Here is a 26,410-nt window from a genome sequence, read left to right on the forward strand (position 1 = left end):
GCGTCAACTTAACATACGGCTATAATTCGTTTTTTCTTTTTGCCTCCTCTCGACTTGTTATAGTATATTGTAACTTCCCGAAACAGGAGAATTGCTGTTTATGCAATGCAAAATGAGGGCATTCATACGTATTAGAACCATTTTATGTTTTGATGATTGTGTATATGTTTTTATATATCATGATTGTGTGTATCGATGTGGTGAGTGTGTAAATGGAATGTGCATTATAAGTTATGATTGTTCCTATTCTCTCCTGCTGATTATTATGATTTATCTCTATTTATTTTTCTATCCTGTTGGCATTATTACGCATTCTCAATGTAATAATACAACACCTCCTTTCTTGGTCCAATCTTCATTACTTTTCAGAGCTTTTTAAATTATAATATACACATCTACAAGAGTTTCGTTTGTGATCCACCTTTATCATACGTTTTTTTTACCTAATAAACTTATGGTTAATTTATTGATTTTGGTATATCGTACGTAGCAGAATCGTATACATTATGTATTTTTCTATGAGTTTATCATTTAACATTTAGCACTCTATCGCACAAATGATCATCCGTTGTTTTGCAATGTTACTCGGTTGGATAGTTTACATAAAATTTTATGAATGAGAAAGATTATAATATATAGTATTAAAATTTGGAGTGGGTCAATATCGATAGATTGACTAAACCTGAATCTAAAATGTTAATAGATTCTGTAATAAGACCCACTGGTCCATAACTGTATCCTCTACCCTCTCTACGTACAAATAGCTCATAAGAGATGTCCCGTCACTCCCATTATTTGGCTTTTACTTTTATGATTCTGGGGTCCATCTTTTTATTCCAATTTTTATTACTTCGTCTTTTTCTATCATCATACATATTTAAAATTTTTTATTTGTTTATAAAACAAAACTATACATACCCATAGTATAAAAATTATAACTAATAAGAGGAAGGTAACAGTCATGATAAGGTAAATATCACAATTCAGATATAACTTTGTAATTATGATTAGTGGTAATGGTAATGGTTCGGATTGTACTAGTAATGGTTTTGTAAAAAATATCAACATTAAAATCAACCTAATAAATCATCCATATATTGCACTATTGTAGATAACTATTTCCTGTAAAAACTACAACAGTTTTGCAGCTTTAAAAATTCAAGTGCCAGAAAAACATGCGGCATAATTACTCCTATCGACAGTACTTTTTATATCCTACAGTTGTGTGATGCTGCTAATTTAATTTAAGTTTTTTCAACGATCCTACTACGGTTAATAATAATTTACCACCGTTCGGTGAATATACATTCATTCAAAGACTTGCTGGACCCAAACAAAAAAAAAAAAAAAAAAAAAAAATCACACAAGAAATGAAATGTGACCATTAGACGTTGTTTGGTTTTGTGGCGACTCGTGGTCGTGTGACTCCTACAAATGACGTCGTGTTATGGGAAAAAAAATACGAATCGTTCGCATGAGAGACACGTTTGCAGAATCGACGGTTGGGAGTGATCCTAGGGAAGTTGAGAGAGTAGGACGTGTGTGAATTACGAAGCCGTCGAACGGCGTGCGAAAAGCGCGTGCAGCTCGATTCTTACGTCGTTAAACAAGAACCGTCGGATCAAAAATCATCGATCTACATAGATGCGTGCGCGAAGGCACATGCCGTTATGAGAGAAACGTTCTCGATGGAAAACATCACGTGTCGTCTAGGGATTGGCTATTATTGCAAACTCCGTATCAATGAGTAAAAAAGACAATTTTACCTTTTTATCTACTTACTTTGTAATAATACCATTTTTTTCTCTTCGTTTTTATTAATAACCGAGCTTATTTATGGTGCCTCTTAGCAAGGTCAGTCACTTAACTAAATTAGTTCAAACTCCAAAGCTATTAAATTTATAATAAGGACACAAATCCTAATAAACCCCACAAACAGTTATTTGGGACCTTTACCCATTTTTTTTTTGATATCGAATTCCGATCTTTTTTTTTTATTGTTGTTATATCTAATCGAGTTTAGTAACAAAGAGAATCACAAACATACAAAAAAATGGAATGAGAAAATAGAGAATTAGAATTTGAACGGTTAGAAAGATTATAATCACGAAGATGGCATGATATTATAGTTGGAGTGGGTTACTTGGCGAAAGAATCAAATAGAATTTTCACAATTTTGGAATGTGACGTGGATTTTTTTTTCTCAAACCATAACCTGATTTTCGTATTGTTATTGCAACCTTACATATTCGTGATCTTCGTATCCCATTTGGTCAATCTTTTTTTTTTTTTTGTTCACTTGAGAGGTGTCGACCTTACATATATATTTCAGACTTGAGAGGTGTACTACAGACAATTATCTTGAAATGTTATTGAAAATGTTACAGGGTTCAAAAATATCTTCAACTTAACATAAGAACCAACAAAAAAAATAGTATGATTTTGGTTAGAAAAAAGTTAGTTAAAATTTCACTATGATATAGTATACATTTTTGGTTGCTAGCTAATCAATTATTTTTCCATCCCATACATTTTTGGTTGCTAATCTACCTTATATACCTACATTTCACTACATTACTTGTTCATCTCTCACTGTTAAGAGCCACTACAAATATAGGGTTTGAATGGTAACTCCGGTCAGAATGGCCAAATCTATCTATGGTCTGGACCACTCTATTTTTAGAGTGGACTACAGATCGCTGCGGATCAATTCTATTTGTATGCAAAAATGGTCCGCAGTTGGTCCGCAGCGGTCTTGTCTCTGTTTTATTTGGACCGCACCACTGCGGACAACATTTGTTGAATGGTAAATAAAAAGCGGTCCAGTTCGCAGACGGATTTATCCGCCCCAACTGCTGCAACCATTCACACCCATAATTTTATTTGTTCAATTACTACAATGATATAAGATTTTAACCATTATATTATGTTACACCAATATGGAAGTATGCTTTTTGTGATAATCTTTTTTGTCAATTGATATTATAAAACTTAGAAGGATACATGGTGAATTACAACTTAGCCGGCGGAAAACAAGAATATCCCCAGAGTCTAAAGCCCAAAAGAGGGAAACTAAGCCGGCGAACAAACATATGTTCCCGGAGACATAAAACGAAACTAAGGTAAAAATTACAAAGTAGAGAAATTAAACCTAAAACAGAGGATGAACCCATAAAATAAAGAAATAGGCAACAAGGCATAAACCCTCACATGATACACTAGTTTTAGGATGCAAGAAAAAACCCTTCTCTTCAAACACTTGGATGAGAACTACCAAGGATGCCCACGGCCAATCCCAAGCTAAGAACAACCACCTCCTATCATGAAGAGAACCAATCTCTTGTAGCAGAACCAAGAACTTCATAACCCGGCAAGCAAAGAATCGAAACGCTTCCGAATGCGACAATGACGACAACAACGTCCAGAATCGTCTGTGTAGAAGCCTTACAAAAATGCAGTCAGATATCACCAGATCTGCAAAGCAAGTACAAGGAGCGCAACCTAACCTCTCGATACAACCGAACTCAAAAGCACGAAGATGGAACGAAGAAGCTATCAACCACAACGAACAAACAAACCAGAGAAGAGCCCACTGCAAACAACTAAGCCTAGCATAACTTCTAAACAAACCGAAGCTTAAACTTAGAAAGGAAACAACCTTAAGGGAATCAAAGGCTGGAAAAGTAGACCAAGGGTGATGGACGAGACAATGGCTAGGCGGATAAAACGCAAACACAACCAAACAACACAAGCGACTTCAAAACAACAGGAAGCACATGAACGGAAGCAAACGAAAGGAAGGGTCAAGCTGAGATATTATTTTTGGAGTCGTACCGTGGAACTACTAGCTCTGGAATTAAAACCATCAACTTGCAACCACAAACCCAACAATGACCTCTCCTACCGCAAGGACATAACCCAAGAACGAGACTCAAACCAACCCAAAAGACTCCCCAATCAAGGGCCAACCTTCAACCACATCTACAACACTACACACCTAACCCTAGCTAGACAGTATAGGATAAACACAGGAAAGTCAGCTTACTCAACCAAGAGACAACAAGAACCCATGGCCACAGATCCAAGAAGCAAAACTCTTTCACCTAAGAGATCAGGACTTCGCCGAATCTGACAAAGGCAAAAGAAGCTTCTCCCGAAACCACCGGGGGAGGACGAACAAACGCTTAAAACGTCAATCAAGCCTCACTGTGAATACCTTCTCATTTGCTGAGCAAACTAACCACTCCATCGATCCACCATATCTAACCGCGGCGACACAAACAGAAGCAAAAACAAACGAAATTCAGGGCATCGGGGCCCTCTCACAGCTACGGCGAGGAGCACCGGTCACCGGAGAGGGAAAACGGAGATTTGATATTTTAGGCGACGGCTAGGGCGAACTCGGGGGGGAAGAGAAAAAGTCGGGTTTTTATGTAATAATCTAAGAAAGTGAATCTAATGGTAGTAAGTAAAAATACTATGAAATCGATTTTTGATTTATGGGATTAGAATGGCTCTTGCTTTTTTTTACTTTGGCAAGAGAGGAGAGAGAGGTAAGGACATCGACAATGGGAGAATATATTTTTGGGGTTCTAAAATTTTTTAATTAATAAAATTTGTATTTTTTGGTTGAATAAGAACTTTGGGTATTCTAATTAAAATGTACCCCTCCAATGTTGGGTTATATTATTGAATCTCTTAATTTTTTTTTTTTTTGAAAATAAATAAATTAAAATACAATATCAAATTATTGCATATTAATTTATATTAAACATAGAAAACACTAAAACATCATAAAATAGAAGTACAAATCATAAAAACTAAAAATGATTAATTTGTATCCTCCAAATTTTGTCTGCTTACATATAAAGAAAGTCAAAAGAAAATATCAAAAATAAAGTGAATTTAAACGCATAAGTTTCTTCCAACGTGTGTTTGAAAGAAATAAAAAGACTAATTTAAAAACAAACCTCTTTAAGTTCTGCAGAAGTGTGAGAAAAAAAAGATTCATCAAATAAAAGCATCATCAATCGATCAGTGATGGAATGACTACAAAAGTGTCAATAAGAAGAGAAGGTGCCTTTGGGAAGACCTTCAAGGCAAACGTAGAGTTCCAACCAGCAAAACCACGAACAAGGATGTCAGCATGTGGATATGCAATCAAAACACACACATCTTACCCCAACTTTATGAAGATAATGAATTCACGTAGAGAAATAGTTTGACATCATAAAATAAGGCTAAATCAGACATACCTATATCAATGTGGTGATGACACTAGGAGAAAAGGAACAACCAACACCATTATCAATTCCACTTCGTCCCTACAACAATAAAATTCCCATTTAATCAAACTGCAAACTGTTTTCAAATTTAATAAGAAGAAGCACTGATCATTAGCAAATCTTAAAGCAACACAAGAAACAGATAACTAATCCGAGATACGTATGGCGTTAACTTTAACGACAGCAGACTCAGAATAAATCGCAATGGAGAATGTAAACTGTGATTAAAAAAAAAAACAGGACCAATTTCTTTAAGTTCTGTAGAGGTGAGTTGCTTCCACTCACAATCCCCTTCATTTGCCAAATCAATCAAATCAAACAAAAAGATAATAACTAATTAGTATCTAACTGTGTCTAACATATCAACAAGATTGTAGAATACATTATGACTAACAACAATGAATCCGTTTACCTAATCGCAAATTCATACTACTAAATAGAGAAACTTATCCTCCGATTCCAATTGCTTTAACCTCAACCGAATGAATCGACTCCAAACTCAAATATCAAACCAACCAGATTCAATCTCTTCCGATCCCAATCTTCTCTGCTTCTATGTCGTTTGATTTCTTCTTCTTCATTTGACAATTCTGGACTTCGATCGAGAGAAAAAGAAAAAGAGAGAGGAAAGAAAAAAAATATTCGATTGTCCGTCAAAAAAAAAAAAATTCTACTTCTATTTCTTATTTGGCCAACACAAACGTGACACGTATTAGCTCTTATTCCATAAATGAGGATACTAATTTACGGGCTCTCTTATATTTTTTTGATTTAACTGATTTATTTTTTTCCTTTTTCTCCACTAGAATCTCTCTTAAAACCCGCCATTAGGGATAACCTAAGGTAAGGATGTGAACTGTGAAGCGTAGAAACGGCGCCGTGGCGGTCCCAAGAAAATAATAAAAGAAAGATACGTGTCGATGTGGAGCTAACGTACGCCCACTCTTTCTCTCTTACTCAACCATTGATTTGCCGTCCACTTCACGCGTGCCGAGCGGTCAAAATTTTCAGACGCAAAAGCACCAAATCATGCTTTTCACTTTTCTTTCTCACTTTTTTTTTTTTGTTTTCTCTCTTTCATTGATTTCTAATTCATTTTTTTTACATGTATCCAATCTGTATAAGACAAAAGAATGTTTATGATTCTGATTGAATAATTTGCAACACTAACATTTGATTGGACAACAATTTCTCCTCCTTTTCCTTAATTAGATCGGGTTGAATAGTATTTGTTTTGAGGTTTAAACTGTTGGCACCACAATCTTCGCACCGGATGACCGGACGGGCATATGGGAGTTATAGCATTATCAAAGCATATCTCACTCCTTGATAATATTTTAACTGTTAGTTAAATTCTGCTGTCCCATTTGATTAGTGATCCTTCGTTTCATATATGTTTTCAAGTGAGAGAGTACTAGAATAAGCACGTTTCATGGGATTACGTACATATGTTATGACCAAAAATAACAGAAGTACATGTCTTATATGATAAAGATGATAATATTCACTTCTCATGGACATACAGTATGTTATTATTTTTTTTTGCTTTCTTTCTAATACTATTTGATAGTTAGCCGAAAACATTAAATATTTCAGTTTTCATTATGTTTACGATTAGGTAAGCGATTATAATTTATATAAATATAAGTAACGATATGGAAAGTGATATTATTTCATATTATGTAATAAAATACTGCATGTCAATTATATCGTCGCAAGAAAACAATGGAAAGGTCAAACGAAAAATGTGTATGTGACAAAATAAGTCTAAAGATGTATGGTTTTACACTAAACACATGTGTTTTAGGAGTATTTAGAGATTAATGAGATAAAGTATGTTTGCAGGTGTACAGAACCGAGATATTCCTTCTTCTTTTTTTTTGGGTAGATAGAGTAAAACAATATACAAAGGTTCATTTCAATCAAATGCAAGAATCATAAATTAAAGTCCTTTCTGTTCATTTAGAGATAGTTGTTGTGTAAACAATATAATCATACTAATGATTTTAAATAAGGTAACTTAAATCATATGCAATCTTATGTAAACTAAACTTTTACTAACCAAAGAAAGAAAACATTTTTTTGAGTCTTAACTTGGAAAGGAAAAAGAGCACGGGAGCGAAAGGTTGGAAGATACACTTCCTCACCCGTAACCACATAGGCTTCGTGCTAAAATACGCTACTTTGACATTCTCTCCTATCATACGCACCTTCTATAAGATCTCCCCAAAGTCTCACCACTCACATCCCTTTTTCGAAATCTCAGCAGGAAAAGGAAAAAAGTATATATTATTGCAACGAGGAAAAAAAAAAAACCTCTTTTGTCATAAAGTTAATCAAAAATATATAATTTCTGGCATAATCAAAAAACATACTTCCCAATTACAAAATCAAACAAAGTTCTTGAAAAAGTAAGAGTCTTTTACAAGAAAAGAAAAAAACTTAAATTTGTAAAAATATCTATGCATATATTAATGAAATATACATAGAGTCGTCACTCATGGTACTTATTTAAAAGCTTTATCGATCTGCCTTATAACATAAGCATTGAAAGTACTTGTACATTCAACTACGTTTCTGTGCGTATCAGAGATTACGTGTGCTTACTCTACTTTATTAAATTTTGACGTAAACTGTTCTCACATTAATTTAATACACCTCCATATATTTATAAATGGGAAAGAATAAAAAATAATACTGTAATATTATTCGTTTGGAGAGTCTAAAGCTGCAACGGCATCGCCATATACAGAAAGTTTTAAGCGCAGAATAAGAGCATGCACACTCTTTCCCATTTCCAAGCAAAAAAATTAAACATTTTATACACATTATTATTATTATTATTATTATACTCATACACGCTTATATACATACAATTACATGTAGAGAGAGAAGAAGAAAAATAAAAAATGTGGGTTTTTTTCCAGAGAGATTTAATAAAAAAGAAAGCAGCAAAGCTTTTTTTTTAATCTTTACAACATTTTAAAGGCTTTTTGTCTCTCTCTAAATTGCTACTTGTTCTTGTTTGCATCCGGAAAGAAAGAAAGAAAGAAACTGTGTTGTTGTTTCATGATGGCACCTTTGGTTTCTCTTCTTCATTGAAGGGTCGAATTTGGTCTGAGAAAAAAAAGAGTGGAGAGAGAGAAAGAGAAAGAGAAGAGGCAAGAGCCCCACAAGAGAGACATGCTTGTCTGTGTGTAGTCCCTTTTTGTATGTTCTCTTTAATCTCCTCCCACTCTCTCCTCCGTTCTGTTTTTGTCATGTGTAAGGGTTTTTGTCCTTCGAATTTGGAGTTTTCTTAACCAAAAAAAAAACCAGATTCCATGAAATGGCTCTGTCTTTAATTCTTCTGTTTTCTGGATTTATCTTATAGCCTCTTTGCTCCTTCCTAATAGGGCCCTTTGTCTCTTCTTCTTGTGTTAGAAAACATAATAATAATAACAATGAAGAGTTTGTAAAGACAAAGAAAAAAAATCTGAGTCTTGCTAAAAGCCTAGTGTTGAGTGTGGGAGAGACTAACTGAAACATTACAAATCTCTCTATGATGGCTTCATTGGCTTGTGTTGAGGACAAGATGAAAACTAGTGGTTTGGTTAACGGAGGAACAACGACAACATCTTCTCAATCTACTCTGCTTGAAGAGATGAAGCTGTTAAAGGATCAGTCAGGTATCATCTTTTTTCTTCCTCTTAAGGTTTTGATTGAAAAGTGCCTTTTTTTTTTGAGAAATTTGAATTGTCTGATATAAAAGTTTTAACCTTTATGCAAATGCATATTTAAAATTTTGTTTCTTTCCCCTGAAAATTTGGTTACCAATATGTTCAGGAACGAGAAAGCCCGTTATAAACTCGGAGCTATGGCACGCTTGTGCAGGCCCTTTGGTTTGTTTACCTCAAGTTGGGAGCTTAGTGTACTACTTCTCACAAGGTCATAGCGAACAGGTAACTTTGTGTGTGTTTAAGTATCAACAAACACGCTCACTAGATCCTGTAAGCTTCTGTTCAAAGGTTTGAACTTTTTTTTTGTTTACTTTTTTTATTTAGGTTGCTGTTTCAACCAGAAGATCAGCAACAACACAAGTTCCTAATTACCCAAATCTTCCATCTCAGTTGATGTGTCAAGTACATAATGTTACTCTTCATGTAAGCCTTTTCAAACTTTTTTCAATTGCTTCATGTGGAAACTTATATTGCAACTAGTTATGATTATTCTTGATAATGGTTTTGTTTCATTTTGATAGGCAGACAAAGACAGCGACGAAATCTATGCTCAGATGAGTCTTCAACCTGTTCACTCTGTAAGTTCTCGACTTCTTTTTGCTTCATTTAATTACTCATTTCGAAGTTGAACGAGTTTTAAACGATTTGTGCATCAGGAGAGAGATGTGTTCCCTGTACCAGACTTTGGACTATTGAGCAGAAGTAAGCATCCGGCTGAGTTTTTCTGCAAGACGCTTACTGCAAGTGACACAAGCACACATGGAGGTTTCTCCGTGCCACGTAGAGCTGCAGAGAAGCTATTTCCACCACTGGTAAGTCCCTCTTTTCCTCAGGAACAATCCATACGTTCGTTTTGCTTTAATGGCTGCTTATGTTATGTATGATAACGTTACAGGACTACACAGCACAGCCGCCAACACAAGAGCTTGTAGTTAGAGATCTACATGAGAATACTTGGACATTTCGCCATATCTATCGAGGTAAAACCACTAGATTTTGTCTCTTTCTCTTTTTAGATTGAGTTGGTATTAAGCTCAGTTCTTGCTTACTTTCTCAGGGCAACCAAAGAGGCATCTCCTAACAACAGGATGGAGCCTGTTCGTTGGATCAAAAAGATTGAGAGCTGGGGATTCTGTTTTGTTCATCAGGTGAAAAAATCTTGGCTATTAAGTCATTTTGGCTACTGAGTCATTCTGGTGTTGCTTAACTTCTGATTTTTTACTCGCCATTTGAATTATCAAAGGGATGAGAAGTCGCAACTGATGGTTGGTGTGAGGCGTGCCAATCGGCAACAAACAGCTCTTCCATCGTCAGTTCTCTCAGCAGATAGTATGCATATTGGTGTTCTTGCTGCTGCTGCTCACGCAACTGCAAACCGCACTCCTTTCTTGATATTCTATAATCCAAGGTTAGCTCAAAAGCAGTTTCAACTCTCAAAGGTTTAAAAGTATATTTGAAGTTCTAACATTACTCGTTGTGTTTGTTCTCAGGGCTTGTCCAGCAGAGTTTGTGATCCCTCTTGCTAAGTACCGCAAGGCTATATGTGGGTCTCAGCTTTCAGTTGGTATGAGGTTTGGAATGATGTTTGAAACTGAAGATTCCGGGAAACGAAGGTAAGTTAATCCATATAACTGCAACCTTTCTGTATTTACTGATCAAATTTGGTTGTTCACTTTGCCATTTGCTGTGTATTTAGGTACATGGGAACCATTGTTGGAATCAGCGATCTGGATCCATTGAGATGGCCTGGTTCTAAGTGGCGTAACCTTCAGGTTGAATGGGATGAGCCTGGATGTAACGATAAGCCCACTCGGGTCAGTCCATGGGATATCGAAACACCTGAAAGTCTCTTCATTTTTCCTTCTCTGACCTCAGGACTCAAGCGTCAGCTCCATCCATCTTACTTTGGTTAGTAAAAAAGTGTGCCTTGGTGTTCTTTACATGAGATATGAAGCCTCACACCATTGTTTTGAAATTTGCAGCGGGTGAAACCGAATGGGGTAGCTTGATAAAACGGCCTATCCGAGTTCCTGATTCCGCAAACGGGATTATGCCTTACGCATCTTTCCCTAATATGGCTTCAGAGCAGCTTATGAAAATGATGATGAGATCTCACAACAACCAAAATGTACCATCTTTCATGTCCGAGATGCAGCAGAACGTTGTAATGGGGCATGGAAGTTTGCTAGGTGATATGAAGATGCAGCAACCCTGCCAGCCCATGATGATGAACCAGAAATCTGAGATGGTGCAGCCAGAAAGCAAGCTAACAGTGAACCCATCTGCTTCCAATACGAGTGGCCAAGAACAGAATCTGTCACAGAGTATGAGTGCTCCTGCAAAACCTGAGAATTCAACACTTTCTGGTTGCAGTTCTGGAAGAGTTCAGCATGGACTTGAGCAGTCAGTAGAACAGGTGAGCCAGGTGACAACAGCCACAGTGTGTAATGAGGAAAAGGTTAATCAGCAAATTCATAAACCGGGTGCTTCTTCTCCTGTACAAGCTGACCTTGATGACCTTAGTCAACAGATTTACCCACCACAGTCTGATCTAATAAATGGATTCTCTTTCCTGGAAACTGATGAGCTGACATCACAAGTCTCTTCCTTCCAGTCTCTTACCGGATCATACAAGCAACCATTCATGCTATCCTCCCAGGACTCTTCAGCTGTTGTGTTGCCGGATTCAACAAACTCACCGCTGTTTCACGATGTGTGGGACAGTCAGTTGAACGGTCTCAAGTTTGACCAGTTCAGTCCCTTGATGCAGCAGGACCTTTATGGTAGTCAGAATATGTGTATGAGCAATAGCACAAACAGCAACATTCTAGATCCTCCACTCTCAAACACAGTTCTTGATGATTTTTGTGCCATCAAAGAAACCGATTTCCAGAACCACCCTTCTAGTTGTTTGGTTGGAAACAACAACAACAATAGCTTTGCTCAAGATGTTCAGTCGCAAATCACATCAGCTAGCTTTGCAGACTCACAGGCCTTCTCCCGCCAAGATTTTCCAGATAACTCTGGAGGAACTGGTACATCATCAAGCAATGTTGATTTCGATGATAGTAGTCTTCTGCAAAATAGTAAAGGCTCATCATGGCAGAAAGTTGCAACACCTCGGGTCCGAACCTACACAAAGGTAAGAAGATTATCTCTCAATCATTCCACAGAGACTGCATTTTCTGGTGTCACCAAACTGATATAAATCTTTGGGTTTTGGGGAATGTTTTAACTTGGCAGGTTCAAAAAACCGGGTCAGTTGGGAGGTCAATTGATGTCACAAGCTTCAAAGACTACGAGGAGCTAAAATCTGCAATTGAGTGCATGTTTGGATTGGAAGGACTTCTAACTCACCCGCAAAGCTCGGGATGGAAGCTTGTATATGTTGATTATGAGAGTGATGTTCTGCTTGTAGGAGATGATCCATGGGAGTAAGTCTCTTTCTCTCTTACCTGTGTATCCATTAACTTCACCTCACTTTCTGTCTTACAATAGTTTTCCTTACATGACTACATAAACTTGTGCAGAGAGTTTGTGGGATGCGTAAGGTGCATAAGGATACTGTCGCCAACAGAGGTCCAGCAGATGAGTGAAGAGGGGATGAAGCTTTTGAACAGCGCAGGCATTAATGATCTGAAGACTTCTGTTTCATAAATGTACCGATATAAAAAAAGATATCCTGTTGGATTTGTAAGAAAAAAGAGAGAAAGAAACTGTTCTTCTCTCGAACTGGTAGAGGATAAACCATCCTGTTGTAAGCATATGATGTGTTGTTCCGATTTGAAACCTGAAACTATTTGCATATTATGTAGTAGAGTGATGAATGAATGAATCAGTAATTGAGACAGAATGAGATCAAAAGCAAACAATTACTCCGCACATTGTTGTTTTAATCTTAAAAATCAGAGGAAAGCTTTTAGATCAAGGGTCAAGGGAAGATTATACTCTGTTTTATGCACAATGACAGAAATAAAAGAGTCGAAATCATCTCAAGAAAAAACTAGGGATAGTATAATTACTACTGTGATGGTGAGCAAAATGATACTCGCTGATTAATTCTACATTTGTAGCATAAAACTAAGAAATGATTTCCAAAGTATATAAAACTTATATAAAGCAACAAAGCCAGGCAAGAGAAAAGAGAAAATTTGCTCTGCTGCTAACAACAACATCTCACACCAAGAGGCAAATAGCATGTGTGGTATGCTAATTCTGCATCAGTCTCTGTCAAATCTCATTCTTTTCGCACTCTGCATCTCAGAAGTGTTGATATTACCATTGTTTAGATTCCTTGGCTGGTAAGGTGTAGCGTCGTGCTGGTATAAACAATTGGCTCCATGGCGACAACCCCTCGTGCTGTTGAAGTACATGCAAGGCTTCATTATCTTGGGTTTTGAATCCCTTGGCCTCTGGTTATTATTATTGCTATTTATCATCTCTTGGTTAGGTCCTCCAGGTGGGAGGTTGTAACGAAAACCGAGATGTGGTTGAACTGGTGGCGTCTCTTGTCTTTCCCCGCCATGTTGCTGAATCAGGTTCTTGTAATAACTAGCATCTCTTGCTGGTGGTGCTCCATAATTATGCTGGTCTGACGGAGCTGGAGGAGGATACACCATGGGAGGACATTGTGTTACCATTGGCTGAGGGTAAAATTGTCCATTGGAGGCAGGTGTTGTGGTAACTGCTCCATTGGCTTCATGGGTTGAAGATGGGTAGAGGCCACTTGCGTTGGAGGAGACTGAACCTGCACTGCTACTATTTGCAACAAGATTCTCGACCAACTTAGGGTTGCTTAGGATCTTAATAAGCAAATCTTGGTCAATCATGCTGCCTTGTTCTTTGCAGTTTGAGATTGCAGATAATGCAGCCATTATATCTGACCCTGAAGGGAGGATTGAAGAAGTTGATATGTTCTGATTGGGTATTGATGGCTCTGTTCCCACACTCGTGCCAGATTGGGTTGGGAGATCAGATGCTGAATCCGTCGCTATGTCATCATCTTCTACAGGTAGAATTGGTATGACAATGGTTTGCTGATCATCATAATGTGAGTTCTCAACATCAGCTGGAACCGAAGGGCTGCAGATATTAGTTTAAGAAAAGACCCCAAGTCAAAACAAAAGTAAATATGCATATGTATGTGTTGGACAAATATAGAGGGGATAGATCCGGACTTTGAAGGAATAGATGATGCGCCAGGATAGAATGCTTCAAGAACTCTCAATTCCCTCTGATTTTGTGCTTCCACTTCTTTGCTTTCGTCCCCTGCAACCACTCTCCATTCCTCATCTAGCAAAATCTGCAAGACAAGAAATACAACTAACATGAGGATACCAACCAAGAGCACCGTACCCCATATTTTACCACTGATTCGTATGCTTAAAGGACCTTTAATATTTCTTTGACTAGACAATTAATATAACTTCAGAGAAATAGAGGGGGAAATATATGTTAACTAGAAGTGTAAACTAAATATCTTGGCATTTTGGGACAGTTGCAATTAGTACTTTCCAAGATGTAATGATTCTCTAGCTAACAAATAAGGCTTAAAGAGTGTGATCCGAGAGCTCACCCGGACAGAGCATTTCCACTTTATTACTGCTATGTCTGATAACCTAATCTGTGGCTCATTGGCAGAAAGAGGTCCACCAAAACCAGGTGGTAGATTATCATCACCCGGATGTGAAGCCAAAGATGACTTCGCTTGCAGGTGATCTTGAGACTCTGATCCAACTTGTGAAGGTGAATCCTCTGATATGAACAGCCGTACCTGTTCAACATGAGAAACACATTGTCAATTGACATGTACACAAGAACCTTGGAGAATGTTGATCAAAATAACGCTAGTTAGAATCTCATAACAAGAATCACTACAAACAAAAAATACAGTTATACATCAAACATGACTATATTGGACCAATTATCTCAAACATACAATCCAAAGAAAGTGGAAAAGGGCTTGTCAGCATAAAGGTGTTACAGGAAATTCCAGCCAATGTGGTAAAGTATAAGAAAAGGACCTCATAGTCCATAACAGCCTAACTAATCAACTACTTTTCAAACCATGTATACATGAAATAACTTGGAAAACGGTGATGTTACTCTCTGTAGCATCCTCCTCCTCCCCCTTCCCATTAATAAAATTAGCTGGACAACGAATCCATCTCCAAGCTATCTTACCGAAGTATTTTCCATCAGCAAATAACAGCATTTGAATCTGTGTTAAGTCACCATTCCCCAGTACTTTGTTGACGATATTTCTTGGTTCGCTCTCTTGCAAACCTCATCACTGAACTACTTGACTACATTGAAGTCATGAGTAAGATGACTAAGGCTGACCATCCCATGATGAAACTGGATGTGTATCTGAGGATTAGACCCTTATCCAAAGAAGCAAAAAATGGGCAATGATTTTAGACTATGATGCAAGAAAAAAGAAAGAAAGAGAGCAGTGTTGATAAGTACTCCAATCCAAGAGCTCGAGATAACTCATTGGCAGGTTTGTCACCATGGTTCCACACGTATTCCCAAGAACTAAAAACAAGTTGCAGGCAAATATATAATCTAAAAAAAAAAAAAAGAACACAGATATACACTACTAAACAATCAAAGTTCCTCAAATCATAACTAAGCAAGATACTTGCAAGTTATTAAAAATAAACATCCAAAGGGACATGAAGGAATACAAAAACCAGTTGAATCCATACCACAGAACAAAACAAAACAAACATCAATCACAGAGAGCATAAAAAAGAAAGATTCAGCAACATATTGTCCTGAAGTTCCCAGTCATCAACTCATCATCATATCATTTGCAATCAGCTAATTTAAGGAACCTATATCGAAAGGGAGCTAAGCCGAAACATCAATCAATAATTCCAAGAAAGCTTCTCGATCCAATGAACTGAAAAATGTCATTTTTTTATTTATTTTGTGTTTACCTGACAAAGTTTAAAATCTGGAGGCCAGGATACCCTTTTGTGCAATGCCCTCATAGTTCACTTCTTTTTCAATCTAAAAATATATTCTTTTTGCCCAGGAGCAAGGTCCAAACTTGCCCTTTTAAAAATCCCCAATAAATTTATTCAACTCTTTAGATTGAACCAATCATCATCATCATTCTCTCATCCAAAGCTATCGAGAAACCCTAATTTCTCAGGAAAACTTTTGACAAATCGAGGATGTGAGAGGGAAATTAAGAAGAAAAGATAACGAATTTATGAAGCTGCATGCTAAATCCGTCGAGATGGAGATAGAGAGGGAGATGGAAGCAGATTGTGAAGCCCTAGATCCTCTGGCTTCTTCTTCTTCTGGTCACCATCGTCATTTTATCTGTCCTCCAGATTTTTTCTTTCTTTCTTTCATCCGCCTAATATACACGTGTCCTTCACCTTCCCCCACCCCCAATCTTTTGCATTTTTCCAAAATTATCCATACAGTTTACGGTATTTCCATTATGACCCCTATTTTTGGAAACATATTAGTCAACAATACTCAATAGCAGCCAGTCCAATTGACTCGTAGTTATCACCAACAGTTACATTATGGCAAGTTGATTGAAGCGTAGACTTGCATTTTGAATACACATGTGTGAGGTTGGTCTTTTGTTGTTGTTATTGTTAGTGAATGAATAATCCGTTTTTTTTTTCTTTTTTTTTCGCCAAGTGAATAAGCCATCTTTTAAACTTAGAATCATGTTCTTTAACATGGAATTATACAAAGAACATGGAATTATACACCACAAGGGAGAGTTTTGTAAGAAAAATAAACAATAAACCGAAGATATTATTACACGACTTTTAAAAGTTGAAGTCAATATAATCCAATCCCATTGTTCACGACAAGCTTCACTTTCAGTAGAGGAGGTTATGTCCGAAAAAACCAACACCAAACCAAACCAAATAAAATTCCTTAGCCACAAAAATCAAACAATTTTTTTTTTCATAATAAAAGAAAAATGACTCTATACAAGAGACTATCCTCCACTCTCCGTTCTTCCTCTCTGCACTTGTGTGTCACTTTAGTTGTTTGAAACTAAGAGTTAAGGATTGTCTGAAAAAAAACCATACCAATTATCAAATGTGTGAGGTTGGTCTCCTAAGATTATCAAATGTTCCAAAGTCTCTCCTAAGATTATCAAATGTTCCAAAGTCTCTCCTAAAAAGCCATACCAATTATCAAATGTTCCAAAGTCTCTCCTAAGATTTTGTCTTTTCAGATTTCTGTCGCACTCGGGTCGGCTCTCACCTCTGCCATTTTCTATCTGTAATAAGCAAACAAGCCAAAATCAAACATTGTTCAGTTTTTTTAAAAACATTGAAGAGTGATTCCAGAGAAAATACTAGGAAGAGACTTGTTTACTTACCCTTTGTTCCCTGTTGTGCTTGAGACGCAGACCGTTGGATTCTAGGAGAAGAACCTTGTTTCCCATTGGTAACACCAGGCAATGAATGTCTTTTCTTGACTGAAACAACATCTCTTTCTTGAAGATCAGGGCTTGATCTTGGCGAGTTGTGTTCTTGAACTTTCGCTTTCGCCGACTGTGTTGGCTGCATGAACCGAGGAAGAGAGTTCTTGCCTCCGCTGCTTTCTCTTGCTTCTTGATCAAACCCGAAAGAATTCCTTCTCCCACTTTTCGGTTCCTTGCCTTCTTCTTGTTCTGGTGTAGCCTCACCGCCGGTACCAGTTTCTTGTTTGGGGCTTGATGTTATTTTCTTGTTAACTTTCCTCTTTTGGCTCGAACCACTTTTTTCGGATTTTCCCTTTCTTGCTTTGACTGAAGAAGATGCTTGGCTTGCCGGTGTTGCCTGAGATTCTGAGATTGTCATCGGAGTTAAAGCTTCCTCAGATATAAGGTAGGCTTGAGGTCCTGATTCATCTTCAGCACGTCTCTTCTTGGAATCTGGTGTACTAATGACCGATTCATGCTGTGTCTCTGAAATTTTTCCAACTTCGACCATAGCATTCTCAACTTTCTCCTTCGGGTCCTCGACAGTACCCAATGATGTTTCATCCTTAACATCAATTTCTATCAACTCTGTTTGGTCTGTTTTAACATCAGTGTCATCCTCTAAAAGCTTTGCTTCTACCTTGGACTCTGCACCCTCAGCGTCTGACTTCTTCTCAAGTGTGTCAAGAGAAGAAGTTACAGAGAGTTCGGTGCCACACTCAGATCCACTGAGCTCAGCTGGAGCCACATCTTCCAATGAGTGATCCTTTTTAGTGTTTGTAGCGTCTAGCGAATCTACATCTGTTTTTCCTTCTTCACCCAACACACCATCTTTAGAAGACATTGCTTTGTTTGAACCAGTAGATGTAGTTAATTCCTCAAACTTCGATTGAGCGGCAATGAAGGAAGGATTACTAGCCTTACGCTTCAAAGAATGTTTAGGCTGTCCATCCACATATTCAGGCTCTTCGAGCAAAGAATCTGGTTCCTTAGCAGCAGGTGGTTGAGACTGGATTGAGTCATAATAAACCTCTGCTGATGCTTCTGGCGAATCATATTGACTCATTTTCTCTGTCTCAGATAGCTGGGCTGCTAGCTTATTTGATTCATAGCTTGACAAATCAGTTTCAGTTTTGGTCTCTACCGTCGTGTCAGAGTTCAGCAAGTCATCTTGAGGTGATACTTTAACACTCTGTGTTTCTTCCAACCGTTGCTCTTCCGTTGTCAAATCTGATTTTGAAGTCTTCTCAGGTTTTGGAACAGACATCCACCTCTCCAACCAGTTCCAAGCAGAGCTAGGTTTTGTTGGATCACATTTAATGCTGATTGATTTTGTCTTGGGAGTTGACTCCATTAGCTATAAACCAAATATATAACAAAATGAGTATTACAAGAATATGAGTTTAGCTATCACAATATATACCTTGAATAGCCAGCCAGAAAGAACTAAAACCAAGTTTAAATACACATACATGCTTAGCAAACTTGTTTTCGAGAAGCTTTTGTGCGGCTGCATTTGCTTCCACTTTGTCCTGAAACAATAAACAATGTCGGTCCACAAGATTACATAGGGAAAACAAAGTGATACTGTTAACATAATTCAGCCATCTCAAAACCTTACCGAGATTGCTGAAACACGGCTACCATCTTTTGTGGAATGACGAGCACGAACCATTGTTTGCATCTTGACAATAGCTTGGACACAACGCAGTGAGCCCATGGCCTGACTCCTAACCAGGTGGCCACGAACTGCAGCTTGAAGTTTAATAACTTTCTTGCTCCTCAAAAGTTCTCTTCGCACCTGCAGTTCAATAACACCACAGTAAGAATAGTTTTCAGGACGGTTCTTCCTCAGGAACAAGGGGAATATGTTAACACATCTCAAACAAGTTCACAGAGTTAAGGAAAGCTTCTTCACATCCTTAGTAATAAAGAAAACACAGGAGAATAAAGGAAACAAGACCATACCAAAAAACCACGAACAGCAGCTTGGATGATCACGATAGCAGACTCATCAACATCTTCCTCACTTCCTTTTCTGATTATGACCACATCATCGGTTTCAGATTCTTTCGGTTCAACCTTACTAGCGTTTTCAACCTCGGGAGTAATAATGTCTTTCTCTACAGTGGATACATCAGCAGCATTTGGTCCTTGCAAATGATCAGTTGCAATGAAATCATCCTCCTCAGTTTCAGTCCCTTTCGATTCCACAAGAACAGGCAGCTCAGTTTTATGGTCAATCTGCTCCTCCTCCTCCTCCACCGTTTCGTTCTCAGCAGACTGGTTTTTTTTCTCATCCACATAGGTAACAACGGGGAATTGACTACTCTTCTTCTCATCATCAACAGAAAACGGCTGCTGCTTTTCAGAAACAAAGTTGTTGTTGTTGTTGTCAGGAGAAGGAGACTTAAGGAGAGCAGATTCAAGAGTTTCTCTAGTCCTAGTAGTAGCAGGAGTAGTCTCAGAGACAACACTAGTTATCAGGCCTCGCTGTTTCCCAGATTTCTTCCTGAAACTCCATCCACGCTTGTCACCACCAGAGCTCTTGTTCTACATCCAAAAAAAAAACAACACAATCTTTTTATTAAGTGCTTAAATCTCACATTTTCATAATAGAGAGGCTAAACAAAAGACACAACAAAACCATTTAAACCTAACAAGATCAAAACGGACAAAAAAAACAAAACCCTAAATTATAATTATTAAAAAAAAACCTTAGTAGACAAAAATTAGAAACTCAGAACTGCCAAAAAAAATCCGACCAGACACTGACGGAAGCACAATAAAAACAGATCTACGACACTTAGAAACACTCAGATCCTAAATTAGCAACTTGTTCAGTATCGCGAGGACTGTTGAGCCTTAAATTAAAAAAATGAAGAAACGAACAATTTGAAAAAGAAAAAGAAGAAATGTCAAAAACCTCGGCGGAGGTGGCGTTAGGTTCAGCGGCATCATCACCGCCGGCGCAAGCGATGATACGAAGACAAGAAGAAGCTGGAGATCTTCCCATGGATGATGTTCGGTTCTTTAGAAAAAGAAGAAGAAGACCGTTTTATCTTCTTCTTCGGAGTGGGATATGACGTTGGATCAGTAAAGAGAGAGAGAACTCAGAAGGTGTCGTTGGAAATTGGAGCAGAGAGAGAAGAGAGAAGTGAACTCAGAAGCGGATTACTGAAAAGAATTAAAATACGGTTAAGTCGCGCATTTGGAATCCGCCAGTCCTTTCTCTTCTCTGTCCGTTGAGGTGCCAATTAAAGCGATTTTACGCTGTCACTGTCAGAACTCTCTCGTGATGACTACATTTTCTTATTCCCTCCTCTCTCTCTCTCTTTTTTTTTTTCAAACTAAGCGATTTTACTAGAGTAACAACAAATTCACATTACTGTACATGCTTTTGAATTCGATTCATCATATATATGGGTTAAAAAAAAATTATGTATAAACGACTAAAAAAAATGTAACACACACAAAAATTGTTATGAATTTCCTGTTTTTAGAGGAGTACTAAAAAATAACGGTTGGATTGATTGAGGAAATGAATTATGAAATTAGTGGGGGGTTATTCAATTATAGCAAGTCGATAATGTTGGTTCACCTAATAATAATAAGACGCATGTGACTGTCATGTGCATCATGTCTTTTTTTTGGTTCTCTCTGATCGCTTTGAGGATTTTTATTAACTCTTTTTCTTTCCCCCTTTATATGTGGGGTTTATTTATTTATATAACTTTGTTTATTAAATTGTTTCTCTCAAAAACCCATTTGGTTAAAGACGTAAATATGTTAGATAAAAAAATCTATATTTGCAGTGTAAGCAATAGTGACAATGATATGTTGTGTAAGTAAAAAGTATTAAGACTTACTTATAGAAAATTGTTGTTTCTTTAAGCTTTTCCTTTATCTATTTAGTATCCTTATCTTGGCAGGTTAACTACTTTCTTCTTTCTTACCATTTCCATCTTATTTTATTTTATTTTATTTATTTGCAAGTATGTATATTCGATTTAAAGCAAAAAAAAACAACGAGAAAAAATTTGAAACTAGAACCGATGGGCTTTGTGGGCCTATAGCGGGCCAGATAAAGGGATAAAAAATAAGGAAAACCGTGGCTTTGAAAGAGCTAATGGAAGGTGTGGGGTATCTCTCTGTTACCAAACTGATCAAAGTCCTAACCACTACTCATTGTAACATTGACATGCCTTTTTGTCTTAATTTTTGCCACGTGTCGTTTTCACAGTACTGCCAGCTAGGTCAGCATATGTATTTGTTTTGTTTTGTAGCTTTACGACAATAAAAGTATAACATATCAAAGTTGTGGGTCTATTCTGAAAGTGATGGTAAATTATTACTCATGGCTCTTAACGTTGTGACAGTGTCACCGTATAGCCCCACTGCCTGATCTTTTTCTTATGTTTTCCCTTCATTTTCATTTTCACTTTTGTTATATAAATGACTGTGTTCTACTGAATAGTGTATACTACACACAAAGACTGATCTATTATACAAGTAATCCGAAGATTAATGAACACGTTAAAAATAAAATATTATCAGTTTGAGACTTTGACGCTTCGTACAAAAGAGTTTGACTCACCTATTTCCTCATTTCTTTTTCTTTTATACCACTATTAATAGGTTTATGCAATATGCTTAATGCAAATACTAAATGCAGACGAAGACGTGAACAAAGGAAGCCCGTAGTCGGCAACTAAAAGCCAAAGGTGGTTGATTCAAACTTCAAAGTGGTAGAAAGTTTAAGCGATAAACTATCAGGGCTTGCGTGTGAAAGATGAACCAAACCTTTCACGACCTTGACCAATATGATTAACCTGAAGACCAAACCTAAAGTGGGATTATACTAATATTTTAAATCAGAAGAAGCATCACTAATTGCTTCCGTCCTAAGTTAAATATCTCAAACTTATTTCACTGTTTTTGTCGCACTCACCGACAGAACGCCATTTTTACAACATCATTATCTTCAAAAGCTCTATTTTAAGTATCAATTATCTCAGTAAATAACAAATTTATAGGAGCGGATTATGAATCTAAGCATAAACATGATAACTACAAAAATACACAATGATTCATACAAAAAGCAAAACACATGCTTCATGCCATGCCATCACAAGTCAGTAAAGGACAAAACCGTAGCAGTTTCTTTTTCTTTTTCTGAGAAAATCTGAATTCTGAATATTGAAAACGTTATCTCTAGAAATAAATCATTCGATGTGGTTTACATTAAAATACAGAAGCCGATAAAAATTCCACATGGAATTACAAATGTTTAATGAAAAAAAATAAAAAGTGATTATGAGTCTCTCATTGTGTGAAGAAAGAAACAAAAACTGTTAAAAAGAAACCACATCGAGCTTAGAGTCAGTAGTTTTAAGACTTACGTGGCCTTCCTCTTCTTCCACCGGTCTTCACCGGCGGAGCCTTTCCGTTACCGGTGCGGCCGCCGCATCCACGTCCTCCACGGCCACGTCCTCTGCCACGAGCGCTCTGTTTCTTGCCGTTGGCCTCTTCTCCATCTTCACTGTAGTCACTGTCCGCATCACTACCTTGAGGTTCCTTCTCCTTGTCGCTGTTATCTTCATCACTGTCTTCTTCAGAATCAGAAGAAGCTTTTGATGCTTTCCTCTTTTTAGAAGCAGCACCTCTTTTGGCAGCTTGTTGCTTCGGCGGCAAAGTTTCTTCCTTGACTTCTTCTACAATCTCTGCACACAACAATCAAATACATCAAGAAATGTTCAAATTCTGTAGGGGATTAATAATATTAATGTGAATATACCTTCTAATGATCCTTTGCCGTCATAGATCTCGAGCTGCAGAAAGAATAAATAGCGTAAGTAAACAGATGAGGAAATACCAAACCTTGAAGAGAAGTATCATCTTGAGCTTTCTATTGAGGGCTCAAATTAAAAAGAACTGGCTCTCTTGCTTTTGTTACCTGCTCAAGTCGATCAGCGATATCTGTTCTGTCAACTATGACCATTGAATGGCAAAAACCGCATGCCACACTACAGAAAAACATACACAAGGATTTTAGAAAAATTCCCAACTTTCTCTGAGGCAAACACTTGAGAAACTCACCCCATTACATGCATTCCCTCGAGCATATCCACCTTTTTTGGCGCAGCAGAGGATCTGAAACGAGAAAGTAGCAGGGTTTATAATGATAATCATATGTGGTTTTTCAACAAAAATTTAGTTATAGTATGGCATACTTTTGACCGTTGGGGCCATAACCAAGTTCTCCATACTGAGCATGACCCCAACTTATGCAAGAACTATCGGCACCAACAAAATGATGCATGCTTCCTGAATCCATCCAACGCAAGTTCCAACCACTGTGTGAGGAAAGAACAATGCTACATTAATTATCAAAAAGCAATATATCAATCGGTGGAATCTGATTAAGACGAACCTTAAATCCATCATAGGTTTAGGGTACATCCAATCATCACCATTGTTCTTTATCTTTCCCCACATATATAACTGCCCTCCACCTGAAATGAAAACCCAAACAAGTTAAATTTAATTTTAAATACAGGACCAGAAGACTGACACGAGGTAAAAAGACAGTTCAGGTTAGAGTCACTTGCCAGCGGTACAAGCGGAGTTTGCAGCACCAGCAGAAAGAATGGCATTAGGAGGCAAAACATTATTCCTCTGAAACACATCAATACGGCGTGGAGCCCACTCATCTTTCTGCTCCCTATGTCCAAGCCTGAAATTGGTAACCAAACATCTCATGAGGAAGAGGAAGAGGAAGTTAATTTCCATCTACAAAGCTTAAATATGAGCCAGTACCAACCTTCCATATCCACCAAAGCCCCACCTGTCATATGTTTTAAAAGATATTAGCAGCTGATGCATCAGAAATATTGAAGTTTCAAAAAATTTGAACAGATATGTTACTTACGTGTAGAGAAACCCATTCTTATCTACGGCCACTGATTAAGGGAAAAATTAATTATCAGAATGAGTATTTAGCTTCCTTGAAAGACAGATTGAGGACAGAGAAGAGTGACAGAAATATTGTTTCTACCAGTATGATTTGTTCCACATGCAACTTTGACAATGGTTTCCTTTGCAAGAGAAGCGATGGCTTTAGGACGTGGCTGAGCTTCGTAGGCGAGCCTGACTGAACTATCCTTCATATTGAACTGAAACGAAAACACATACAATGTAATTTGGTTTAAAGTAACTGATGGAGACATTTTACCTAATTATTCATCAAGTAAAATTCAGAGAGACTAAAGTAACTAATCAATACATAGGAAATTTCCATAACATTTCAAATAACAAGAGCTCAAAACTTATTGCAGATAACTAAGTTACCTCATTATCAGTTCCATGACCAAGTTGACCATACTGTGGGAGACCGGCAGTCCTATAAACAAACAAACACTCTGCAATTAAGCAAGAAGTCTGACTAAAATAAGACCTGACTAAAAGAAAATCCGAAAATAACAGACTAGACCAAACTGAAGAAACCATACAGAATAGAGGCTCCTTCAGTAGATGATAACCACACAGTGAAATCAGCCCCACAGGCAACGTTTGTGACCTCATCAGACACAATACAGGGAAGAGGCGATGATTCAACTTCTACAGAAACAAAGCCTGCAAAATACAAACTTTGAAACCATTAGAACTGAAGACACAAGCAGATATAAGTACAGTTTGTCATACCGTTTTTGGCTGAACCCGAACCCAACTGTCCATACTTATTCCATCCAAAAGCAAGGGACTGGCCATCATCACTAACCACTACCGTGTGGTTCCTCCCTGCTGCCGCTTTCACAATTTTGTGCCTTCAATAGAAACATGACAAGAAAAAGCAAAAAAAAAGCTCAATGCCTAATAACAACCAATTCAAAGCTTGATCAATCTAGCAAGGAAACAGAAAAAAAAAAAAAAAACTCACTTAGAGAGCCCTGACACAACCGTTGGCCTGTCACGTTGGATCATATCTCCATGGCCTAATTGTCCTTTCTAAACATACAATTTCACATGAGAGAAGCTTATACAAAGTAGTAACCCATTTGTAAACAAACAAAAAAAAGAAGAAACGAAGGTGGATCAGAGCATTACCTCATTGCGTCCCCAGGTGTAGCAACGACCTTCAACGTCCAATGCCACACAATGAAACGAAGCTACATTTACACAGCAAGATAAAACACAGTTAAAATAAAAAAAATATAAAAAAAAGGGAATCAAATCGATTTCACCAAATATCACAGATTCAGAAAACTCTTGAGGAGGAGGAGTGAAGAAGAGGAAGTTTTACCGCAACCAGAGGCGACGAATCGAATGTTAATGCCGACGAGAGGCCTTAAACGAGTAGGAGAGACCAAGTTACCTTCCATCCCACCTTTGCGTTTCCCAACGATATCCCAAGCCGTAGCGCCACAAAACAATAGCTCACCTCCCTTCTCCTCCTCCTCCGAGCTCTCTTCCTTCTTCTTCTTCTCCGCCAACGACGAATTCATCGCATCTGCCATAAGCTTTGTTTCAAAATTTTCAAAATTTTTCTAGATCCAATAGACGAGTTTCGTTCGGGGGGTAAACGCGGCGAATCGGAGGAAAGCTTTAAAAGTTGGCGGGAAAACAACGGCTAGTGATACTGACAGAGCAGATCAGAAGCGACGACAAGGAGGATTGAAGAAGGGAAAGAAAAAAAAAAAAATGGGAGAACCAAATTCAGAAACCCTAAAACACACAAAAACAAAAATATTATATAAAGGACACAGAAGAGAGAACTAAAACGAAAGAAGCAACAAAATAAAAATAAAAAGAGAGAGAGAGAGATAAAGTGAGGTGAAAAAATATATATAAAAAGACTAGAGTGAGAGAGATTAAATTGAAGAGATTTCATTTGGGGATTTCTCTATTACCAAAAGAATATACATTACTTTATATAAGAAAATTAATTCGTTAAT

At 37.5% G+C, this 26,410-nt stretch overlaps 4 protein-coding genes and 2 long non-coding RNA genes across 13 annotated transcripts; 1 reads left to right on the top strand and 5 right to left on the bottom strand.

Moving 5' to 3' along the window:
* Positions 1–2,951: 2,951 nt before the first annotated feature.
* LOC147927968 (uncharacterized) lies at positions 2,952–4,479 on the bottom strand. Its single transcript, XR_015580715.1, has 2 exons — positions 4,046–4,479; positions 2,952–3,474 (listed from the first exon to the last, which is right to left on the bottom strand). It is a non-coding gene; the product is annotated as an uncharacterized LOC147927968 (long non-coding RNA).
* A 332-nt stretch (positions 4,480–4,811) lies between these two features.
* Positions 4,812–6,114, bottom strand: LOC104740681 (uncharacterized). Of its 2 annotated transcripts, XR_015580714.1 has the most exons (4): positions 5,698–5,940; positions 5,529–5,576; positions 5,256–5,324; positions 4,812–5,092 (listed from the first exon to the last, which is right to left on the bottom strand). It is a non-coding gene; the product is annotated as an uncharacterized LOC104740681 (long non-coding RNA). The 2 variants fall into 2 exon arrangements; XR_760209.3 differs by lacking the exon at positions 5,529–5,576 and having other exon boundaries at positions 5,698–6,114.
* Positions 6,115–7,984: 1,870 nt separating this feature from the next.
* Positions 7,985–12,854, top strand: LOC104740682 (auxin response factor 5-like). 3 transcript variants are annotated; one of them, XM_087483064.1, is made up of 14 exons: positions 8,166–8,549; positions 8,709–8,953; positions 9,111–9,226; positions 9,329–9,427; positions 9,526–9,582; positions 9,661–9,816; positions 9,900–9,984; positions 10,062–10,152; positions 10,248–10,412; positions 10,495–10,617; positions 10,701–10,912; positions 10,987–12,146; positions 12,248–12,438; positions 12,535–12,854. In XM_087483064.1, exons 2-14 carry the CDS (start codon positions 8,827–8,829, stop codon positions 12,659–12,661), a joined length of 2,709 nt encoding a protein of 902 aa, XP_087339190.1. In that variant the 5' UTR covers positions 8,166–8,549; positions 8,709–8,826; the 3' UTR covers positions 12,662–12,854. The 3 variants fall into 3 exon arrangements, with proteins under 3 accessions (XP_010459661.2, XP_087339190.1, XP_010459662.2); XM_010461360.3 differs by having other exon boundaries at positions 8,177–8,495; XM_010461359.3 differs by having other exon boundaries at positions 7,985–8,953.
* A 142-nt stretch (positions 12,855–12,996) lies between these two features.
* Positions 12,997–16,472, bottom strand: LOC104740683 (zinc finger CCCH domain-containing protein 6). Of its 4 annotated transcripts, none has more exons than XM_010461363.3 (5): positions 15,949–16,353; positions 15,188–15,387; positions 14,580–14,777; positions 14,182–14,306; positions 12,997–14,086 (listed from the first exon to the last, which is right to left on the bottom strand). In XM_010461363.3, the coding sequence occupies exons 2-5, from the start codon at positions 15,200–15,202 to the stop codon at positions 13,225–13,227; spliced, it is 1,200 nt and encodes a 399-aa protein (XP_010459665.1). In that variant the 5' UTR covers positions 15,203–15,387; positions 15,949–16,353; the 3' UTR covers positions 12,997–13,224. The 4 variants fall into 4 exon arrangements, with proteins under 4 accessions (XP_010459665.1, XP_087339192.1, XP_010459664.1 ...); XM_087483066.1 differs by having other exon boundaries at positions 15,080–15,387; positions 15,949–16,348; XM_010461362.3 differs by lacking the exon at positions 15,188–15,387 and having other exon boundaries at positions 15,949–16,472.
* Positions 16,473–16,685: 213 nt separating this feature from the next.
* On the bottom strand, positions 16,686–21,158 carry LOC104740685 (protein IQ-DOMAIN 32). Of its 2 annotated transcripts, XR_760210.3 has the most exons (7): positions 20,383–21,158; positions 19,425–20,009; positions 19,078–19,257; positions 18,929–18,988; positions 17,373–18,813; positions 17,179–17,270; positions 16,686–17,059 (listed from the first exon to the last, which is right to left on the bottom strand). XR_760210.3 is itself a non-coding variant. In XM_010461364.3 (6 exons), the coding sequence occupies exons 1-6, from the start codon at positions 20,470–20,472 to the stop codon at positions 17,251–17,253; spliced, it is 2,376 nt and encodes a 791-aa protein (XP_010459666.2). In that variant the 5' UTR covers positions 20,473–21,023; the 3' UTR covers positions 17,056–17,250. The 2 variants fall into 2 exon arrangements, 1 of the variants encoding a protein (XP_010459666.2); XM_010461364.3 differs by having other exon boundaries at positions 17,056–17,270; positions 20,383–21,023.
* A 1,491-nt stretch (positions 21,159–22,649) lies between these two features.
* On the bottom strand, positions 22,650–26,410 carry LOC104740686 (uncharacterized). The gene is made up of 16 exons (XM_010461366.3): positions 25,759–26,410; positions 25,563–25,624; positions 25,396–25,463; positions 25,161–25,282; positions 24,968–25,091; positions 24,807–24,858; positions 24,514–24,631; positions 24,388–24,418; positions 24,280–24,303; positions 24,068–24,192; positions 23,890–23,971; positions 23,690–23,812; positions 23,556–23,609; positions 23,413–23,482; positions 23,254–23,287; positions 22,650–23,179 (listed from the first exon to the last, which is right to left on the bottom strand). The coding sequence occupies exons 1-16, from the start codon at positions 25,970–25,972 to the stop codon at positions 22,848–22,850; spliced, it is 1,635 nt and encodes a 544-aa protein (XP_010459668.2). The 5' UTR covers positions 25,973–26,410; the 3' UTR covers positions 22,650–22,847.

This window comes from Camelina sativa, chromosome 14 (genome assembly GCF_030686135.1).
Source record: "Camelina sativa cultivar CO46 ecotype springtype chromosome 14, ASM3068613v1".
NCBI lineage: Eukaryota > Viridiplantae > Streptophyta > Magnoliopsida > Brassicales > Brassicaceae > Camelina > Camelina sativa.